Source organism: Caretta caretta, chromosome 18, assembly GCF_965140235.1.
Source record: "Caretta caretta isolate rCarCar2 chromosome 18, rCarCar1.hap1, whole genome shotgun sequence".
Taxonomy (NCBI): domain Eukaryota; kingdom Metazoa; phylum Chordata; order Testudines; family Cheloniidae; genus Caretta; species Caretta caretta.
In genome coordinates, this window is record NC_134223.1 from 14,390,554 (window position 1) to 14,413,676 (window position 23,123).

General features: G+C 47.1%; 1 protein-coding gene and 1 long non-coding RNA gene across 9 annotated transcripts in view; one reads left to right on the forward strand and one right to left on the reverse strand.

Moving 5' to 3' along the window:
- The window catches only part of SAMD11 (sterile alpha motif domain containing 11), a 219,521-nt gene that overhangs the window by 21,502 nt on the left and 174,896 nt on the right, over window positions 1-23,123 (forward strand). For 2 of the 8 annotated variants that reach the window (XM_048824757.2, XM_048824760.2), the window contains exons 1-2: window positions 17,038-17,864; window positions 20,125-20,216. The exons of 1 other annotated variant lie outside the window; for it this stretch is intronic. In XM_048824757.2, the coding sequence (XP_048680714.1) occupies window positions 17,075-17,864; window positions 20,125-20,216 (882 nt within the window). In that variant the 5' untranslated portion in view covers window positions 17,038-17,074. Of the gene's footprint in view, window positions 1-17,028; window positions 17,865-18,339; window positions 18,495-20,124; window positions 20,217-23,123 lie in introns of those variants that run through there. 5 more of the 8 variants (XR_007353257.2, XM_048824759.2, XM_048824758.2 and 2 more) reach the window with 5 other exon arrangements.
- On the reverse strand, window positions 10,885-17,711 carry LOC142069552 (uncharacterized). Its single transcript, XR_012665434.1, has 3 exons — window positions 17,627-17,711; window positions 15,594-15,765; window positions 10,885-12,255 (listed from the first exon to the last, which is right to left on the reverse strand). It is a non-coding gene; the product is annotated as an uncharacterized LOC142069552 (long non-coding RNA).

The following is a 23,123-nucleotide window of genomic DNA, read 5'->3' on the forward strand; positions in this document are numbered from 1 at the left end:
CCTATGGGGTGCTGAACGTATGGGCATTTTCATCGGTTCTCCTTATAAAAAAACAACCCACAGCTCATGGCAAAAGATGAGTCTGTGCTATTAATAACCAGAGCAGCAAGGACCTGAGCCCTGCAGCAAGGAATCCTCTCGTTGCCTGGATCCTGGATACCTTTCCTTCTGACTGACTGGCTGCTCCTGTTCATGTGGCCTGTTGAGACAGGTACTCTTCCTCTGTGTGGACCACAGGTGAAATGACCCTGGTGATCCTCTGAATCCCTCCATCAGCTGTTTTATTTTTTACTTCTTTGAAACCTTCCCATTGGCCTGATTCTGTGAGGTGCTGGCTGCCTGCCTAAGCCTCTGCTGAAATCAAAGGGAACTGAGGGAGCGCCCCACACCATTCAGCCTCAGGACCCCTGTTTCCAAAATGCTGTTCTCTTATTCTTCCCATCCACTGCCAGTATTACCGGTTGCCCTAACATCTTTCTCAGGCCCTGGATCCCATGCCTCTTTGGGGCATCGTTTGCTGGGGGTCCCACCTTGATTTTAAATGGAGAACGTGAATCTTATTGACGTGAAATCATGTCTTACTAATCTATTAGAGTTCTTTGAAGAAGTCAACAAACATGTGGACAAGGGGGATCCAGTGGACACAGTGTACTTAGATTTCCAGAAATCCTCTGACAAGGTCCCTCACCAAAGGCTCTTACGTAAATTAAGTTGTCATGGGATAAGAGGGAAGATCCTTTCATGGATTGAGAACTGGTTAAAAGACAGGGAACAAAGGGTAGGGATAAATGGTAAATTTTCAGAATGGAGAGGGGTAACTAGTGGTGTTCCCTAAGGGTCAGTCCTAGGACCAATCTTATTCAACTTATTCATAAATGACCTGGAGAAAGGGGTAAACAGTGAGGTGGCAAAGTTTGCAGATGACACTAAACTGCTCAAGACAGTTAAGACCAAAGCAGACTGTGAAGACCTTCAAAAAGATCTCACAAAACTAAGTGATTGGGCAACAAAATGGCAAATGAAATTTAATGTGGATAAATGTAAAGTAATGCACGTTGGAAAAAATAACCCCAACTGTACATACAATATGATGGGGGCTAATTTACCTACAACTAATCAGGAAAAAGATCTTGGAGTCATTGTGGATAGTTCTCTGAAGACGTCCATGCAGTGTGCAGCAGCAGTCAAAAAAGCAAACAGGATGATAGGAATAATTAAAAAAGGGATAGAGAGTAAGACGGAGAATATCTTATTGTCCTTATATAAATCCATGGTACAGCTGCATCTTGAATACTATGTACAGATGTGGTCTCCGCATCTCAAAAAAGATATACTGGCATTAGAAAAGGTTCAGAGAAGGGCAACCAAAATGATTAGGGATTTGGAACGGGTCACATATGAGGAGAGGTTAAAGAGTCTAGGACTTTTCAACTTGGAAAAGAGGAGACTAAGGGGGGGATATGATAGAGGTATATAAAATCATGAGTGGTGTGGAGAAAGTGAATAAGGAAAAGTTATTTACTTGTTCCCATAATATAAGAACTAGGGGCCACCAAATGAAATTAATGGGCAGAAGGTTTAAAACAAATAAAAGGAAGTTCTTCTTCACGCAGCGCACAGTCAATCTGTGGAACTTGGTGCCTGAGTTGGTTGTGAAGGCTAGGACTATAACAGGGTTTAAAAGAGAACCGGATAAATTCATGGAGGTTAAGTCCATTAATGGCTATTAGCCAGGATGGGTAAGGAATGGTGTCCCTGGCCTCTGTTTGTCAGAGGGTGGAGATGGATGGCAGGAGAGAGATCACTTGATCATTACCTGTTAGGTTCACTCCCTTTGGGGCACCTGTCCTTGGCCACTGTTGGTAGACAGGATACTGGGCTGGATGGACCTTTGGTCTGACTCAGTATGGCCATTCTTATGTTCTTATGAACAAACTGCGCAGCACTTGACAGATAGCAAATGAGGTTGTGGCAGGGTTGGGTAGCTCAGGGGATCAGTAATAGGAGATGGAGCATTGAAATTGGCCATGAAAGTAGTGACTGGTAGAGGTTATCCTCTGATGGCTGGTCAGTGGCTACGAAAAGTCCAGTGACTCTATCCAGTTCCCAATGGACAAGTGTCCACATAACAAAACTATGGCACTAACTGGAAACCCTGGATCAGTGTAAATCAGTCTAACTGCATTGGACCCTGTGGAGCTATGTCGACTTACCCCAGCTGTTGATCTGGTCCCCTGTTGGCACAGAGGCTAAGGATTGACTGGACTACAGGGTCCAACCTCTGTCACGGCACTAAAGGCAATTCCTCCAGAGCAGTGTTGAGGCCCCCTGGCCCTAGGGTGTGGGGGAAGCTTGTGTACTGCTGCCTACTCAGTGGAGAAATAGAGGATTTCCCCCTCCAGGATAGGAGAAATCTGGACAAAGCGGGGTTCTCTGTGACAATGGACCTTTGTGCATGCGTCAGATCAGAGTTTCTCTGCGTGGGTGTCCACTGACTCCTTGGACTTCTCCTTGGAGCCGTGGACATTGTCAGAGCTCTCTGCTCATTCTCCCCTTCTGGTTCCCTCATTCTTGCCCTATCACCTACACCTCCTTCCCTGTTTGTTCATTCCCCACCCTCCCTCATTCTCAGTTAAGGTCTAGGTTCTGTGGCCCCTCCGTGATCAGAGAGGCGAGGCCTTTAATTGCTTTCTGGGGCTCTGCTCACCATTCCAGGATTTAAATACTCTGACATCTTCCATCAGCATCTAGGGGTTGTGGGGGCAAGGGGAGAAGAAAAGTTCAGAATGACACAGAAATATTCTCTTCTCCTTAAATAAAAGTAAAAGTGAGCTGGCCCTTCCCATTCATCCTCAGGTCCTTCACTCAGGCCTTTGGCAAGAGTCGGGCTTGAGGAAAGACTCCATCAGCTGTCAGCCTGCCGTGTACATTCTACCAATGATGGGATTAAAACACTGAAAATATTCCAACCAGAGCAGCAACCCCCCCTTGTTTTGTATGTCAAGCAGGTGCTTCGTGCTGGAGGCAAGGTGAACTGATATTGTTGTGGGACAGACAGCCTTATTTGTAACCGTGCAGAGATAAATATTTTAGCATATTGTCCAGGAGACAAGGATAATGTTATTACAATAGGAGGTGCTACTGCTTCTTTTATATAACAAGAAAGTCTCCAGGGAAGGGGGATTTAAAGGCATTATGTTTGTTTCCTGCATGGAGAGAGAAGAGAACCACCTAGACTCTCTCCTAAGATGCAAGCCCGTTCTGGGTTTAGTTGCCCAGGACGGGGATAAAGGTGAGAGGTTCATGTTCTTAGCTGAAAAATATTTCAGTTTCTTCTGGAGCTTCCTCTGTACAATAATGATGATGGAATGTTTGAGAGTCCCCTTTTCCGTGGATCTCATTCTGCAAATAAAAGTATAGGTCTGGAAAAATGTCATTTGTGCCATGTCACGGTTCCAGGGCTGGCTGGGTTCTGACACCACGGGTTTCTTGAGCATCAGTGCCTGACCCACCCCACCATGTGTGCCGATGGTCCTGAACACAACAGGATAGGGGGTGAAGAAGGCAAGCAGTGGGAGCCTATGTAAGGGGAGTGAGTCATGGGGACTCCTTCCACCCCTCGGCATTAGGGAGGGACAGCAACTGGCAGAGCTGTGACCACATGGAAGGGTAATTAGAGGAGCTGCCAAGACTCCTGTAGCTACCAAAGCAGCCATGGGGCGGCTCCACATAGTGTAGCCTGGAGGGAGGATTTTGTCCTGCAACCAGATCCTACAGAACTCCCTTAAGCCAGCCCATTTACCTAGGCTGTGCACAGCTCCCAGGGTTTTCCCTGTAGTTAATGTCAATAGAATGACCCTCTGTTTGTAATGAAGTGGAGTGAATGGTCCACATTGTTTTAACGCATTTCATTGTGTGTGTGTGTCTATGAATGTATATGCCTTTATACAGAGAGACGGACACTATATACATATAGGATTTCTCCTGGTAACTGCAACAGGTTCTTGTTAGTCTGGGGATTAGTCAAATATGGGACTTGATTTCCATGTTCTTTCACTGAGCACTGATAGGAGTCAATGCTGTTATAATTAAAATAATGACTATATGGGAACAGGAGGAGTTCTCGCAGTGAAATACAGTGTTGTCACTCACGAGTTACAGTAGCTGACCCCTCACAGGCATTAATGATTGGGCGGGGGGCGGGGATTGTGCTCAGTAATGTATGGATGTGTAAAGATTTTTTTTTGATGGAGATATAAAGATTATTTTCTTTGGAAATTAAAGCTAATTAAAAGCAATACCTTACTTATAAATGAATTCAGTTACTTTGTCAAGCCAATTTTATATCAGCCTCCTATGACGTTCCCATCTGCATCTTAATCAGCATTGTGTTTTAAAGTGCTTATATACAGGCACCTTGAAAAACTTCAAGAGTGGGTGGATAGGTAGATCTGAGTGTCTTTTGTGTATTTAAACTATGTTGTACATCTGATTTTAGTGTCAATGCTGCTTTAACATTGATCCCACAGTACATGGTTAAAATCACATTGCTCCTGAATGCACGGCACATGTAAGAAATGTCTGCATGTTTGATGTATGGGCAGTTGGTTTGATAAGTCTGCCTGGGTGACCATTTCCCCCTCCTCCCACCCCCCATAAGACGGCTCTAACTTAGTCCCGAGCCTTTCCTGCCTAGTGAAAGATGAAATATGTGATGGAACCTGAAGACAGAGCTCCCTGCCCCTTCAGCTGTTGGCACATCTGTTAGTCTGCTGGGGATGGGACGCAGGTCACCATATGGTTGAAATGTTAGCGACTGAAATTCTGATGACTGCTCCCATAAAGCTGGGCTTATATTTCAGCAGACTGTAGCTCACAACCTGATATACACGGAGTGTGGGTTTGATATTTTAGCTCTTCCAGGCTTTCTCAGCGCACAAAATATGGGAGACCTACTCTCTTTTTTATGCAGTGTCTATTTTGTGTGCCGGCCTGTGCGTCTTTATATGGATATGGCTAACAGCTGGTGACTCTCAGTGCCGGTCTGTCACTGCTTTGCTGTGTATGTGCTGGTCACTACACTATTGCAACTCCTTCCATGTTCTTATCGGTAGCCATCAATAACTCTGTGCTATAGATAACAGACTAGAGTTAGGGCCTATAAGAATAGCGTAATTTTCAAAATGCTTTTTTCCCCGTTATACTTGCAACCTGCCTTTTAAACTTGGTCAGTCTTTACAGTGCATTTATTAGATTTAATTTAGGGCAATGTATGTGATGTGTACATGAGTTTGTGTGTATGTAATGTGTACATGCTTGTGCGGGCACTGTGAGTGCAGCACACATGTTTGTGCAATGGGTAACTATGGTTTGTGTGGGATGTCTGTGTGCAGAATAGAGCTGGCAGTTGTAAATAAGTCATGTGACAGACAAGGCCCTTTTCTACTTCTGTGAATAGATTAGTTATTTGTGAGCATTTGCTAAATAGTTCGGATGAACGATTTCATGCATCGGTCATCAAAGTTACTCGCTCTGAGAATTCAGAATTTGCCATTTGCAGGATGTGATTGGTCACAAGTCACTTGCTTTTGCTCCGATTGGAGGACTGAACCTGAGAAAACTGGAGAACTATGCCGACAGTGAATAGAAAATACTCTTGTTTGCTCACTAGTCCCCTAGTTTGGGGTAATGCAGGTATTCCTATGAAAATCAGCCATGCCCCAAACATTCCCAGACAGTCATTAAAGGGAGACCTGAGCATGATCAAACAGAAGGGCCATGAGCAATTGTGTGAGCATAGTTTTTGCCGTGTTTGACCAAGCTCTAATACTCTACATGTGTGTTCATGTGTGCGCAGTGCATGTCAGGGGGCCAATATGTGACTTGTGATGGCAGCACCTGTGTAGTTTGTGCCAGGCTTGCACTGTGCATGCACACACCATCGCTTGGTGTGGTACGGCAAAGAGGGAACTTCAGCCCATGCACCCAGTGAAGTTACGAGGACAGCCAGTAAGAGGTCACTTTCAAGCCGACGTATTGGAGGTTGGGCATCCCAGGTTGTCCTGCCGCATTTGATGACAGAGTTCATTTCTACAGGTTTCAGAGTAACAGCCGTGTTAGTCTGTATTCGCAAAAAGAAAAGGAGGACTTGTGGCACCTTAGAGACTAACCAATTTAGTCTCTAAGGTGCCACAAGTACTCCTTTTCTTTCTACAGGTTTGCAAGAGAACTGTTCAGTGGCCATGTCGCTTTGAATGTGGTCCTTGGCATACGTAACCTCTAGCAGAGGAGAGGGAGGGGAAAAAGAGGCAGAAAGAAAAAGAAAAAACTGCTCTCTGAAAGTATGGCATCTCTGCCAAGAAGGAACCAAATGTTGCTTGGGGGGCCTTGTCAAAAGAGAGACGCCACAGAGAAGCTTTGACAGTGTGTGACAGAGGAACCATGTGGACATCGACAATGTCTGAACTGCAGTCACCTAACAAGGGAGGGCACTGACCAAGCATTTCTTTGGCAGTAACCCCCTAGTACAATCCCTCTATAAAAAGTTAGAGATGTACAACCTTGGGACACGAAGGCTCATTATTTTCCCTGGGGTCTGGGTATGTGTCTGGGGTGGTACAGAGCAGAGATGCTGACAGCTTTTCAAACCACTGTGGCTGAATTTCCCCAGAGTTTTCTTCCCAGTTTTAACCGCTAAATGTGCAGGGATGATTGATCTCTGGAACTGGAAATGTGATGGGTGATTTTCTTCCACAGATGCCCTAGCCCTGGTATGGTTTGAGGCGAGCTTTTACAGCATACTGACCCCCCTCCACTACCTTCCTCCCATCCCTTCCCATCCACTGCATCACTCTGATCTGCCCCAGCATTATTCTGCCCTTAAGACGAACTGCAAGGGCATGGGCAGTGAATATTCAACCCTCTCTCCTTCTCCACATCCTGGCTTCTGCTGGGAAAATGAGCATCCCAGGGGGTACAATGTGGAAATTATGTCCCCCCCTCTTTATCTACCCCTCTCCCAGCTTTTTAAACTCCAGGGCAAACAGGCTATGTGCCCTTGACTTCTAAGCCTTTCCAATTCTAAGGGTACATCTATACCAGAGCCGGAAGGTGTAACTCTGAGCAAGCTCACGTGCCGAAATAGAAGTGTGGCTGCAGCGGTGGGATGGGCTAGCTGGCCCAACTATGATCGTGCCACTTGTACCACCACAGGTACACTTCTGTTTTCGGCGTGCCAGCTTGATCAGAGCTAGCATGGGTAAAAATAACCTGTGCTGGAAATTCTACCTCCAGCTCCAGCGTAGATGTATGTTCAGAATGAAGAGTCCATCTCCGTTCTCTTCCCTATTCTGGCACCTTCTGTGCAAGGATGTCAAAGCACTTTGCAAACATGTAATGAATTGTGCCTCACAGGTAGGGAAATTGTATCTCCATTTGACAGGTGGAGGAGGCTGAGCCCAGGGAAGCTAAGTGATTGGCTCGTGGTCACACAAGGAGGCAGAATAGCCAGGAATTAGGACTCTGGATTGTTGACTGCCACTTCCAAGGCACTCAGATACCATGGTGACAGTATAAAAGCCTAGCTAAAGAGATTGCTACTTTCACTCTGCTAGACATTTCTCTTAATAAATACTCCGATGAGGTGCATGCACATTAATATGCAAACACTAATGAGGGGGGTGTACATACGCACAGACATATACAAATCCTCATGAACATCAACATATACACAATGATGAGCATCAACTAAGACTAAATTAAGTGCTTTTTCTTCTGCCTTTCCACCCCAGTCTGCCCTAGTACTGTACCCAGGAAAGCCAAACATTGATACCATGTCACATCAGGTAGCCTCTCAGGCTGGCAGCTTAATTTAAGATGTAATTGTAGTGTGGCTAGGCATACCTGTGCTAGTTTTAATATAGCTAGAATGGATAACAATAGCAGCGCAGATGCAGCGGCAGGGACTTCAGCACAGGCTAGCTTCATGAGTACATGCCCACCAGGGACCCTGAATATATACTTGCATTGCTAGCCCATGCTGCGACATCTTCCCTGCTATTGTCACCTATGCAAACTAGATTACCTGCATTACAATTACACCTTAACTTGCAGTGTAGATGTACCGTAAAAAAAAGAAAGCAACGGGGGGGGGGGGGGGGGGGGGAATCCAGCAAGTATAACACTAAACAATGTTAGGTTTCAGAGTAGCAGCCGTGTTAGTCTGTATTCGCAAAAAGGAAAGGAGGACTTGTGGCACCTTAGAGACTAACAAATGTATCTGAGCATAAGCTTTCGTGAACTACAGGTCACTTCATCCGATAGTGACCTGTAGCTCACGAAAGCTTATGCTCAGATACATTTGTTAGTCTCTAAGGTGCCACAAGTCCTCCTTTTCTTTTTACTAAACAATGTTGGTATTTAAAAGGATTAAATGCAGAAAAGTTAAAGTTTTGTAGTCCAAGAAACAAATAGAAGTCAATACACACACACGAAACTCAGATCATCGTGGGCAGAAGTTCAAATGTTTAAATGCCTGTTTACATATTTTTGGAAATTCCTTTTATTTTGTTGTGTTTGCGTTATTCTTTTCTTACATCTTATCAGAGTTTTGTTTGATTAAAGCTCTTCATTGCACCGTAGCCATGGCAACAGGTTTACTTGAACAAATCTGTCTTCTGGGAAAGTAAGATTTAAAAGAAAAGAAAAACAAACCATAACTAACCATGATCACCCCTAGACTTGGCCCAGCCCTTGTGCCAGATCTTGGAGGTGTGAATGAGTGTTTGCATGTGAGCGGGTGTGGTTCTCTGTGTGTGTACAAGTTTGGGTTTTGAGAGCAAGCAATCTGGGCACATTGTGAGTTGTCTGTGTGATATAAAAGACTTTTTTAACAGACACTGGTGCTGTTATTAAGGAGCCTCATATTAAGGACAACATTATACCCTCCTTCTCTCTGAACCTTAATTCTTGTTGCAACAGCCTTCTGCATGAGAGTATGCACGTGTATTTGTGTGTGATTCTGCATGTGTGTGACTGTGTCTGCATGTGTATCCTTGTGAATGTCTGAATGTGGTATCCATATACTTATATAGAAAAGAATGTCTGTGTGTTTCTAGGAGTGTGTCTGTGGCCTTGTCTAGGTTAGGGGCTAATCCACACACATCTTTTGAGCTGCTATAACCATATTGGTTTAGAAGTGGATATAGTTAGGGTGGCACAACTTGCTAGTGTGGATGCAGTTATATTGGTATAAAGGTGCTTTTATCAGTGTAGATTATTCCCATAGCTACTAAGAGGTTGTACCACTTTAACAATATCAGTTTCTAAACTTACATACTTATAAGCAGCACAAAAACAGGATAGACCAGCACTAGGATTTAAAGGTGTGTTGCTAGAACGTTAGCTCTGGCACGTTTGAAAAGTCTACTCTAGACCAAGCAGTTGTGTCCTTTAACATGTGCTAAACTGGTCAAGTTAAGCTCCCCACAATCTTTCATTTGACCAGTTTAGCACATGTTAAAAGCAGTCTACCATGTCTACACTCAGCTCTTCCAACACAAAAGTTACAATGTGCTAGCTAACGTGTTCTAACTGCACACTTTTTATCCTTGTCTAGACAAGACCACTGAATGTGTCGGTGTGTGTGAGAATGTGTGTTAAGAAGGATGCCGTGACTTGTTCTGTTTATGGTGTGTGTGTATGTGTGTGAGTGTGAGAGAGAGTGTGTTAAGGAGGATGTCATGACTTGTCCTTTTATGATACTAATTTGGACAGGTTGTTTAATATTATCTTCTTACTGACATTCACTCACTTTTGGTTGACCTAACCCAGCAATAGCTTCCAGCTATACACAACTGCCTGTTTATCCTGTTGTTATTGTGATTTTAGGAAAGGAGGAAGGGAAAGTGGGGTGAGTGAGCTACAAGTGTTGGGACAGCATCCAGCTTCAGATTCACACGTTGTGACCATTTCTGCCACGGTCTTTTGACACAATGTGTTTTTCCTCAGTAATGGCACAAATTAGAGTGGTACAAAGTGTGAGCATTTGAAACAAAAGGGAAAAAAAAGCAGGCTTTTTATTTTTATTTTTTTGTATCACAGCTTTGATATCCGGCGTCTCTCAGTGCAGTTACAAAGCTAATAATACACAACATCAGCAAAAGAGTGCCACTAGCCAGGGAGAAAAGATGCATTTTAGGATGGCATGTGGCCGGAGCTGTAGAGGAGAAGGCTCTTTCAACAAGAGTGATTGTTCAGAGACAATGCCTAATGTAATGTTGGCCTTAATATGGGGCTCCTTATTCCACTGGTGTCTGTTATAAAAGTCTTTGACATCACACAGACAACTTATAATGTGGCCACGTTCCTTGCTCTCAAAGAGCTTGGCTGAGAAGGAGCACTTGAGTGGATTGATTGATAAATGTCATTTGGTAGGTTTTCACTTGCTGCTTGATACTGTACAATAAAGTCGGGGCCTGCTCCTGCTTCTGTTGAAGTCAGTGGAAATTTTAATGGAAGCAGGATCATGACCTTTGATGCTAATCTTTTTGAGATAGAGACCTCGGGCGTGATTCTGACCCCACTTCCCCCAGTGTAGCTGCACTTCGGTGGAGTTATCCTTGATTTAAATCAGTATGCAAGAGAGGAGACTCAGACCTCTTGTCTGCTAATATGTCTGCACGGGTCCATGCCCACCTGTGGCACTTTTCAAAGATAGCGCTCTGTCAATCATGGGTGCAGACTTTCCAATGTGCTGGGGGGTGCTTGACTCCCGGCTCTGCCCCAGGCCCCATCCCCACCGCACCCCTTTCCTCAAGGTCCTGCCCTTGTTCCACCTCTTCCCGCCCCGTTCCGCCCTCTCCCCTGAGCGCACCACACCCTCGCTCTTCCCCCTCCCTCCTGAGCCTCCTGTAAGCCGCAAAACAGCAGATCGTGGCGGGAGGGAGGCGCAGGGAGAAAGGGGGAAGCACTGATCAGCGAGGCCTCCAGGCAGGCAGGAGGCACTGGGGGAAAGAGAGGAGTTGATAGGAGGGTTGCCGGTGGGTGCTCAGCACCCACCACTTTTTCCCCATGGGTGCTCCAGCCCAGAGCACCCACAGAGTCACGGCTATGCTGTTAATACACCCCAACTTTCTGGTGCTCTAACTGTGGAATTCTTAGTGTGTGGCATTGTCTAATGGAATGCAAGGCTCTCAAGGCTGCAGACATAAGTCAATATACCTAGTAAATGATAATGCAAACTATCCAGGGTGTGGGGGGAGAAATGCATGCCCTGAATGGGGAGTTATTGGATATTTAGAGGGAGGGAGCAGATAATTTAGAGATAATATCCATGACTTTCACATAAATCACAGCCCTCCTTCCTCCACTTTATTCTCTCAGAGCTGGGAGTGCCTAAGTCTTTGGGTTAAGTCTTCTGGCTTACAGATGACTTTTCTAGGGAAGGCGAATTTGGAGGAGGTGTTGTGTGAAGAAAGCTTGATGAGGCGAGATCTCCTTATGCCACACATGCTGTACCAGGCTGTTCTTGGGAAAGTATGGAAAATGCACAATCGGAGTGAAATGTGTGTTGTCGGGGGCGTTTGCAGTGTACAGGTTCAGGTTGGTGCAGTAACCTCACGTCAGCGTTGACCCTCTTTCAGAAAACAGGAAAGAAAAACATCTAATTGTATCCATCAGTGATTCTTTTTCATTCCAATAAGTTGATGTAAAAGATTGACCACTGTCTCAAATGGATTGAAAAGGGTAAAACCCAGCATTCCCCAGTGTGTGTGTGTGTATGGGGGGGGGGAGAGGTTGAACAGCAGAACCCTTCTCAGTGTCTCCACACCCCCTTCCCCAGAAGTCCCACTTGTGCCCTGCCTGCTGTTGCTCTTGCTGCCCGGCTGTCAAAATATCTCCCCTAATGAAGCAGTCTGGCCTGAGGCTAACATTACCTCCAGTACCGATCCCGCTGAGCGTGACTCCGGCAGCTCTGCTGGACTGCTCGCATGCTGCAGTGAACACAGAGCATCACATGGCAGGGCTACACCTGGCATGCAACAAAAGATAAAAAGCCTAGCGTCTTGGCTGGTAGGCAGCCTGATGTCCTCTGGGGCAGGCAGAAGCTTGATTGGCTCAGGAAATGGTGTCATGGTGGTTGGACTGGTCTTGCTCCTCTCTTTCAGGAAACTCAGGGCAATTCAATAGCATGTTTCAGGGACAAACATATGCTTCCCGTACTTGATACTATCAAGGTAATTTTATGGAGGCGACCTGGGGAGAGGAATGAAGGAGAGAAGTTGTTGATATCTCTTTGAGTCACAACTCCAGGGATAAATATGGGTAATGGTTATAATACTCTGCCTTTCTCCAGCACTTCACATCCAAAGGTTTCAGAGCACTTCACAGTCATTAATGATGTAAGCATCACAACTCCCTTTGGGGAGAAAGTGTGGCCCCATGGTTAAGGCACTGTCCTAGGACTCGGGTTCAATTCCCTGCTCTGCTGTAGCCATCATGTGTGATCCTGGGCAAGTCACTTAGCCTCTCTGTGCCTCGGTTCCCCATTTATGCAGTGGGGTAATAGCACTGCCATACCTCATAGGGGTGTTGTGAGGATAAATACTTTACAGATTGGGAGGCGCTTTGAGGTCTATTGATGACAAGTGCTATATAGGAATTATTAGAGTTGGGAGACTTGGGTACTACTCCCAGCTATCCCAGTAACCTAATCTGTGAACTCACGCACATCACTGACCCCTCTGTGCCTCTGTTTCCCCTCGAACTCTATTGTCAGTCTCGTCTATTTAATGACAGGGACTCTCTCTCACTATGTCTGTATACAGGGTTTAGCACAATGGATCCCTGATCTCAGCTGGAGACTAAGTACTACTGTAATACAAAGAAATAATAACAACCAGTTAAACTAAGGAAAGTATTATCCCCATTTTACAGATGGGAAAACTGAGGCTGTGTGCATGTAAATAACTTACCCAAGGTCACGCAGGAAGTCTGTGACAGTCAGGGATCTCTTTGCCTCCAGTTCTGTGCTTTAAGCACAAGACCATCTCTTCTCATAACTTGGTCTACACTATAGCTAATACATTGCACTTGTCTGGCACTTCTGATCTGAGAGAAATAAAAGACCCTGAGCTTGATTCAGCCCTAAGTGATACACTCCAGAATGCAGGGATCCTGGCAATGGAAAATGTAATAATATTTGAATTGCAGTAGCATCTCGGAGCCCCAGTCATAGACCAGGACCCTGCTGTGCGAGGTGCTGTACAAACAGAACAAAAAGACAGTCCCCACTCCAGAGCCTCCTGAGTGGGGATTGCAGGAGGCAAGGCACCCATAACCTCTACTCCACTGCAAGACCAGAGCTGGTTAGTGCAGCCCCAAAAGTGAGCTGTACCTGGAGGATTCCCTGATTCAGCATATCCTCAGGCAGCCTCTGCCAGCAGGATCCCTATGGAGCTCTGACCATCCTTTTAAAGCTAACCTCACTTGGTTAAACCTGGGATGATGCCAACAGTGTAAACACTACCTGCCCTGCTCCAGGAATGAATCCCTCCTGCACACGGCACCCCGCACTGATGCATGGGGTTTACAGGATGAATCACGGCCCCAGCAGGGATGAATCTTGCCCCCAGACTTCCAAATATTTCCCAGCTTCTTAGTTTTAGCATTTGCAAGTTGCGCCTTCTTTGTATATGGTTCTCTGTGTTGTTCTGGTGTGTGTGAATTTGTCAATATCTTTCTGATCTGGTGAATCTCTTTACACTAATCCCCGAGAATTCTTCTGTGGAGGCCAGAGCTGAGCAGCATCAGGCGTCCCGCTGTTGAACTCAGCCATCCAGATGGTTGGACTCCAGCCGGTGTTCTTGTGCTTTAGTTGAGCTGGGGAGGAGGTCAGAAGGATTCATCCAGTAGTCAATGATGGTGCTTGTGAGAGTGAGAGGTTGATAGGACGGGCTATAGTGTGGACAGGCAGGAAGCATGGTTCCCCCAGTGCTGCCACCACACCTCAGGTGTGTGGGGGAGCTCAAAGCCCCGCTGCACCTCTGCACAAGACAACCAAAGTACTTCAGTTGTGGCCTGCAACAATGTCGGCTCTTCCAGGAATGAAACACCCATGAGCAGATAGACATCTGCCTATCGATGTCTTTCCATATAGGGGCTAGAACTGAGATTGCCACATTCATTTCACTTATGACTAACCCCAGATTTGAATTCAGTTCTGCAGAGATGAAAAGTGAGGGAAAGTACTGGGAAAACCCCTTGACAAGCCAACTTTTTTTTTAAGGTAAAGAAAAGGTCTCAGAATGAAGGAGGGCTTCATCACAGCTGTTTGCTAAGGGCTGTCTGGATGGATGGCAACACATTTGTGCTCTTAGGCAGGGTATTCAAGTGTGAATTCAGGGCAGTTGGGTCAGCAGGGTCTGGGAGCTGTAAAGAGGGGTTTGTCCTGTGCGCCCTCCTGGAGGAATCATGGAGACGTGGTTTCAGAGCACTGTGGTGTGCTAATTGCAATTCCAGATCAACCAAGCCTACGTGGCAAGAAGGTGTTGCAGGGGGACAAAAATACTCAAAAATATGGCCGCCCTGCCTTTAACGCCACTCTGAGATGCTCTTCTGTTGTTTCATAGAAAACTCCAGCTTTTCTTAGTGCTTCTTTCAGGTTGACTGTCCCCAACTTGTTTGGTGATAATAGCAGTCATGATTTCTTCTCAGCACTCTGGAGCAATCGGAGAACGTAAGAGCAAAGTGAGGCAGCACAAGAGCCTAGACGAGAGGGTTAAGGGCTCTGTCAATCTGCCCTCTGCATTAGAACTAGAAGTGACAATTGTTCCAGAGTTTGCATATTTGGGGAACAAACTGCAGCACTAACCTATGAACAAGGCTTGTGGTCAAGTAGGTCCAAGAGGAAACTGAGATCTTGCGCTTCCGGTTCCCTCCCCAGTTCTACCACTGAGACACCATCAGACAGAACGTGCTACCCTTAATTAGGTGGAGTGGTTCTTTCTACACAAGTATCCATTGATTATAGGGCATTACCTACAGAGCATGATACTATTCGCTGTGAGCAACAGGGTCGAAACACCCCCATGAGATCTTGGGCTATCTCACTTAGAGCCAGAATATATACCCTTTACCCGCACTGGTGAGCAGTTACAGTGGGACTGATTACTTGCACGGGTAGATTGCTCCCTCATGCCAATAAGGGGTTCACCGTCTGAGTCTTGACCTCTTTGGGCTTCAGTTTTTCCATCTGTTAAATGGACATAATGGCACCTCCCGCACAGGTGTGCTGTGCGGCTTAATTCACCCAAGTCTGTGAAGTGCTTTGAGATCCTTCAATTAAAGAACATTCTACAAGTGCAAAGGATGATTATTGTTTAGGAACTGCTCCACTTATCCCCCTTAACTCTGCTGATGGTTGATTGTCCTAGTAATGAATACACATCCTGTTGGTAGCAGAGCACGTTTAATCTGGGGTTACCCCTCAGCCCTCCACCCCCAATACAAGGATATATGTAGATAGAAAGCTTAGAGTGTTTGTTACTGAGGCGGGGTTTAGGGTCAGGGAGTTATTGCCTTCTGTCACTGACCTTGCAAGACTTGTTGGGCATATTTCATGTAGAATGCTGGAAACTGATAATTTCTGATTGTTTTCTCTTCTTGATCACTTATTCCGTCACAGCACATCTGTCCTCATTAGGCTCTCTGTTACAGTGCACCCCACTGCCTCTTTGCACCCCAGTATAGGGAACCTGCTCCATCCTATACAAGACATATTTACCCTAACAAATAAGTTACTTGGTCCTCAGTCATAATCTTCTCCTGTCGCTATTTCCCAGAGACTGCACAGTTGGGAAAGAACTCATGGCATGACTAGCATGACTCTCAGTTAATTTATATTAAGGTTAATTTATATTAAGTCTCTTGCCCCTTGCCTCATGGGGAAGGAAGGATCTAACCTCCCTTTACAGCATATAGATTTTCGCGATAGAGTCTCTAAAAAGAACAAGTGTAAAACTGGAGAGTGTGTATCAAGATAGAGATCTAGAGAAAAATGAATATACGATGTACAGTGTGCATTTCCTCCTTGTCTTCCCTCCTTTAACATAGTAAGTGCCCAGAGGATTTCCTCCCTTCTCCCCCCATCCCCCCCATTCATTCATACGGCTGCATTTTGACTTTCCAAGGTGGCACCAGGCATGTGCAACCAGCCCCACACCCTTTTGGCTGAAAAACGCTCAGTTTGGGGCGATGGAGCCAGCCTGTCGTCCGTCGCTAACCCCCCTCTCCAGGAGGGAGCGCTTGCTGCTTCCCCCCCCCTTTTGTGTGTGTGTGTGTGTGTGTGTGTGTGTGTGTGTGTGTAAACGCCTGTGCTGTTTAAATGGGCTAAGTTAGAGAAGCGGCGGCGAGGGGAAATCTTGTTTGGTCAGTCTCCGAACTGCACCGTGTGACTCCTGAGAACCTCTCCCCCTGTCTGTCCCGGGGGCGAGGGGGAGCCCGAGCCCCCCGCCCGCCACACGTAGGGACCTACGGGACAGGGGCAGTGCGCTGGGGGGGGGGGGGGGGACGGGGACAAGCCATGTAGCGGCAGCATCCCATTAGGAGGGTGGTGACACAGTTGGTCTTTAATGATGAGGATTCTGGCCAGGAGGGGAAATGGACTCTCATCGCAGTAAGGACCGGTCATTAATAAAGCCGTGAGCAAAGGCAACGGCTCTGCAGCTTGCCGGGGAAAGCGGGGCAGCCCCGAAAAAAACTTCTTCTCTTGCCTGGTCAAACTAGTGGGGAGCGGGGGAGGGCGCGTTGGGAGCCACGGCGCTGTCCAGTTTGTGCAAGCGAGGGGAGGGAAGAGGGAGAGCAGGGGAGGGCAGGGGTTGCGGGGTTTAATTGTCATGATTAAATAAAGAAAAGCGAGGAGCCCGGTCTCCTTTGGCGCGGGGCCGTGTGGCGGGGAATCCTCCCGCGTGGTAGGAAGGTGGGTCGATCGGGGAGGGGGTGTGTGTGTGTGTTGGGGGGATCAATAAGTGTTTTAAACCAAAATAATGTCTACGGCAGCAGGGACCGCGCCAAGATGTCAGGTATTAGTCCGGAGGGGCAGATCCGTGAGCAGCCCAGCGGCTCCCGGGTCTACGGTGCATTAGCCGCTCGGTGGGAGAGGGATCCCGGGCAGCTGTGCTGGGGACCCAGCCGCGGAGATTTGCGAGCGGGCTCCCCCGGGGGATGCTACCCGCCACCTCCGGCCCCCGAGAGCCAAAGGTGCTGCTGTTGCGGCTGCCGCTGCTGGCGCGTTTCATCCAAACTCCAGCCAGCGCGGGGGCAAGTTGCGCCGGAGACATCAGAGCCGCTGCGCTTTGGAGAGGCGAGGGCGCCCTGGGAGCGCGGCGGCACCATGCCTGCTATCAAGAAGGAGCGACCTGACAGGGAGGAGATGGCCCTGGCTGCCTTTAACCAGCCCATGGAGACCTTACCTGACTATCTGGCCCCTTTGGCGGCCGCTGCCATCCCGGTGGTGACCCCCCACCCTCCGGCTTACGACCAGATCTTTGCCCACCACCACCGTGCCTACCTGGGCTTCCACGAGACCCACCACCCGCACCACCCCCATCACCGCCTCCCCGAGGACCTGATGCTGGAGCGCTTTTCCTCCATCCCGGATTTCCAGCCCTTCTTCGACAACGGCGAGCCCTGCATCGAGGTGGAGTGCGGGGAGAACAAGGCGCTGCTCTACATCAATAAGTTATGCCAGGGCAGCAAAGGACCCTCCATCCGGTACCGGGGAGAGTGGCTCACCCCTAACGAGTTCCAGTTCGTCAGCGGCAGGGAGACCGCCAAGGACTGGAAGCGGAGCATCCGGCACAAAGGTAAGGGCATGGCTAACGTTGCTCCTCGGGCAGGGGTGCCCCGTGGCACGGCTGTCTGCCGCGCACGCCCCTCTCCCCAAAGAGCCAGGCATTGTGAAAGGGGGAGGCTGGCTGCATGTGAGCATTGGATTGGGGGATCCCTCTGTGATCCCTGCCCCCCTCTTTTTAGTGACACCCCCTCCGACTATCAGATCCCCCCGATACCGGGCTCTCCTGAGCGGGACGGGAGCTTGGGGGTAGTCTAGAGGGAGGGGAGTGTCGGCGGGGCGGGGGGGGTTCACCCGGCTGCAGAAGTTTCATTCAATGTGAACAGCAGAGGCTGAGCCATAAGGAAGGTTGGGGGAGAAATGTGAGGGGAGCTGGGTCTAGAAATGACTGTGGATTAAAGCGGGGCGGCGGCGGGGGGGGGGGGGGGGGGGTTTACACTCGGCGGGGTTTGGGCACTTTTCTCCGCACCTGACACAGCCACGCAGCGTGAGAGGAGCTGGGGAGGCTGCCGGGTGCGCGGCGCTTCGAAATTGACAAAAGGGTGCAATTGCCGAGCGGCAGCAGCCCGGGGGCCGCACTGCTTTGGCGAGACGGGGCGCTTGTTGCTGGGGTACAGGCCGGAGCGGGCAGCGCTCGGGTGAAGTAAGTGCTCGCGGGGCGAGGGGGGCAGATATTTCCTTTTGGGCGGTGCGTGTGTGTAGTTGTGTGTGTAGTTGTGGTTGAGTGCACAGTTGTGGTTCTCTCTCCGTGTCGTTGTGGTTGTTGTCTCTGTTTAGAGCTGGGTGAGCAGTGTGTGTATAATTGTGGTTTCGTGTGTGCGCGCAGCTATGTCTGTCTCAGTAGTTGCCCTGCGTGTGCAGTCGTGGTTGTCTCGGTGTGTGTACAGTTATGTGTGTGAAAGAGTGTAGTTGTCTCTGTTTAGCGTTATCTGTGTGTATGGTTGTGGTTTTCTGTGTCTTGTTGTTATCCGTGTGTGTGTAGTTGTGTGTCTTTATCTGTGTGTGCATAGTTGTGGCAGGGTGTGTGGGTCGTTTTATCCGTGTATGTATAGTTGTGGCTGTCTTTATAGTTTGTGTGTGTGGTGTTATCTGTGTTATATATAACTGTGACTGTGTGTGTGTGTTCTTGTTATCTCTCTGTGCATATAGTAGTGGCTGTCTGTGTGTAGTTGTCTCTGTGTTTGTGTAACTGGCTGCATGTGTGAGTGTGTGTCTGGAGAAGGGGGGGGGGAAGTGAGTTTGGAAGTTGTGAGTGCTTGAAGCAGAAATGTGCCGGCTTGTCACTCCAGTTGCTCTGTAAATGAGGAAAGGCACCTCGGGGACGGGGGGGGGGGGGGTCCCAGCCCACCAGCTGGGTGGTGCGGGACCCCGGCGGGTCTGCCTTCTGCTGACAGCTGCCCGCCTCCCCCGCCTCCCCTCCCCCGGTGCAGCTGGACCCGAGCGGGGCCGTTCCAGAACCCGGGGACGGCGGGGAGGATCTGCGGGTGTCTCCGCAGGTGGAGAGCTGAGGACTTGGCTCTCCCTGGGCGCGCTGCACAGGGAGGCGGGGGTGGGGGGCAGAGGCGGAAAGACGGAGTCAGTGTGACATGTAATTAGCTGAGAGCTGGAGGTGTCAGCCCAGGGGTCTGAAGAGCCATTAGGAGGTGACTGACACCTCGCCTTGTTTATTGATCGCCAGAGAAGAGGGGAATAACTCCAGGGGCCGCTCTAATTATTATTATTCTCCTCATTTTTTATCACTGGGCTCCTGGCTGTCTTCAGGAAATCTCAGTCCCTCTGGGGTGAGTCAGGAGGACTGAGGTTAAATGGATGGAGGAGAAAAGGGCGCGGGGGGGGGGGGGGAGCTGTCTCGAGCTGCCTTGTGGTTTGCATTCAATATCTCCTCCGTTGCTTTTAATTGCAAATGCATCCCTTACCCGTGCCCAGAACGGCACCGGGGTGGTGTGTGCGTGGTGGGGGAAGGGGGTGGACATGCCGGTCTGGAGCGCCTGGTTGTTATGTTCATTAGTCATCTCTCCAGACTGCGAGAACATTTTTAACAAGGTTAGAGGGAAGCTAATGAGGGCTGCGCTGGTGGTTCTCTTCCCGATTTCTACAGGGTAGAAAGTTCAATTAAGGTACACGCATGAGCCATGTCGGGTGGGTACTGGTGGGAACGGGAAAAGAAGGGCTCTGTGAGTTTGCGTGGAAAGATCCGAGTTGCTTTTTCTGCAAAGCCATTTATTTTTTTTTACAAAACAGTGCTGTTTCTTTTTCTTCTCCTCTGCATCCAGGGAAAAGTTTGAAGACTCTTATGTCCAAAGGAATCTTACAGGTACATCCTCCAATCTGTGATTGCCCTGGGTGTCGAATTTCGTCTCCAGTGGTAAGATTATTGCTAAAATATGTGTTTTAGTCAAATCTCCTCCCCCACTCTCTTTTTTCCATTTTTTTTCTTTTCCTTCTTTAATCAGGAACTGTGATTTTAAAGGGCTAGGGACTGTCAGTCACTGAGCCTTCTCCAAAGTGCTGTTTTGCCCTGTGAGCATAGCTGCAGCCTTGTTAAATGTCAGAGGAAGAGGAGGTTGCAAACAGAGCAGCTGGGCAAAGCGGTGCTTAAACTAAAGGATGTAATGCAGAGTATGCATGTGTGATTGAGGGGGGAAACATCACAGCTATGCAAACTGCAAATCATTCTCCAGCTCCAGCCTCACCCCCCCTTTGTGTGTGTGTGTGTGTGTGTGTGTGTGTGTGTATTTTACGGAAGGGTAAAGCAACTGAAACAAAGGAAATTAAAAGTACCCACATGTTAGGATCAGAATACTCATGTTATGCAAAAGGTTTATGAAATCTAGATAAATTTGAGAAGGATTAACAAACATATTTTGGATTTACCACCTCCTCCCTCCAGAATAAAACTTTTATAACATTCTCATCCTTGACAGTGATCATTGTTTTTATAGCTCTATTTTGCTTCACCTTAAACATTGAGTTCACGGTGCTTTCCATCCCCCCATCTGAGTATTTCTTGGGGACTCTTAAAATCTCATTATGTGTGACATCAGGATTTCCATGGAGAAGATGGTGATGTCATAAATACAGAGAGCTGCAGAATCAGAAGTGTGTCTTGCATAGAACTAAGACATTAAAAATATGTATAGCTGGGATATGTGTGTACACTGTAAACATACAGTTACAATTATTTTCATCAGTTAGAATCCTGTTTGGTTCACATTACTAAACTAAATCCTGGAGTTGGAAGAATCATTGTAACTGAATGCATTTTTATAATGAGAACTGTGGAAACAAATGCTATTCTGTATTTTTTTTTACCCAGAAGGATATTTTTTCTTCTGTTGTCTTTATGAGGTCATACATGGTAAATCTCCCTGAAAGTAGAGTATCTTTATTTAGAATCCCAGATTTAAATGATTCTTCTGTGTATATTCATATATATATGCATGTTTAAATGAAAAGTTGCTTAGAAAAATGTTAAGTAAGTGGCCTGCAGAAGTCAAAGCAAATATATAATCTGTATTAACTCTTTGAGAGCATATTGTGCTGTAGCTGTTTACACTGAAAAAGTCATCACAGAACAAAACCTAAAGATACTATTTATCTCACTATATAATTTTTCAATTACTATTTCACAATTAGTAAGTCACATAGGGTGAAATCCTGGCCCCACTGAAGTTAATGGGAGTTTTGCCATGTACTTTAATGGGGCCAGCATCTCGCCTAGGGTGACCAGATGTCCTAATTTTACAGGGACATTCCCGATATTCAGGGCTCTGTCTTATATAGGCGCCTATTACCTCCCACCCTTGTCCCGATTTTTCACACTTCCTATTTGGTTGCCCTAATTTCACCCATAACATTTACTACCATGAGTAATCTCATTGACTTCAGTGACACAACTCACAGTAGTAAGCACTATGCTGGGTAATTAGTGTTTACGGGGTTGGGCCCTTTGTGCACTTTTTTTTTATTATTGACCCTGCAGATCAGAGAGGCTCCTTTACTTTAGTCCATGGTGTCTGCAGAGCACTTGCTGATGGTCTCATGAGAACTGGCTGATCACATGATGCTGGCTGCTCCTCACTTCCAGCTGCTAAATTGCATTAAAAGACAGCTAAAACTACACTAAATACTTTCCTAAGGTTACTTTTCTACATAAGCAATTGCTGTTGTTGCCTTGGGGATGCTACCTGATTGCAAGTGGGAGGGGAGTTGTCTTGGAGACTATCTCCATGTTAAAGTGTGGTCTAAACTGAAAAAGTTCGGAAACTCCTGATATCAATGGATATAGGTCATTTAGTATTAGGAAAGGAAAAGAAAATCCTTCTTGACATGTCTCCCAGCCCCCTTCTCCCAGTGAGATGAAGTAGAAAAGGTTTTGACAGCAGAATAACCTTTATTCTGATTCTTTTAGCACAGCAACTGGGTTTTATTTTGTTTATTTTTGTGTAGCAATCAGCGTGCTCTTGGCATAATTTTCCTTACTTTGAGCGTAGCTCATGCTATGAGAAAGCTAACCATTATTTTCATAAGCTTGTTAAAACCATTGAGTATGTTGTAGTGTTCCAGAAAGACAACCTAAAGTTATTAAGAAATGACTGAAGTGAAAGATGGAGATAATTATATTTGATAAATGTGTCTTAATACAAGTCCTTTTAAAATAAAATGTTCTTTTCCTTTTTAGAAATTAAAATGTAAAAACAATGCACTTATATAGCATCTTGCATAATAGGGTCTCAAAGCATTTGGCAAACTCTAATTACTTTAGCCTTACCACACCTCTGTGTGGCAGGAAAGTGTCATTATCCTCATTTTAAAGATGGGAGTAGCTGAAGTACTAAGATGTTTGAGCCGTTTTGCCAGCCAGGACAGAAAACATTTTTGTCTCCCTTCCCCTAAAAAAGTCTGAGTGGTGCAGCGCCCCCTGAAAGTTGGAGTCTAGGTCGATCACCATGTTTGCTGGCCCTCAGAACCAGCTCTGAGTTTGGGGGTCTGATTTTCACCTGCAGCTCCCCTTGACTTAATCTGGAATTCTGTGTACTCAAGCCCCGATCCTGCAACAAGATCCATACAAGTGGCCTCCTGCGTTCTCATGGAACCCCACAGACTTGAGTGGGATTCTGCACAAAAACAGGGCTGCACTTGGTAGATCTCATTGTAGGACTGGAGCTTAAGTGACTTGCCTGAGGTCACATTTGCCTAGGAAAACTGCATCAGAACAAAGAACAGAATCTAGGTCTCTTGACTCCCAGTCCTCCGCTTTAACCACAAGACT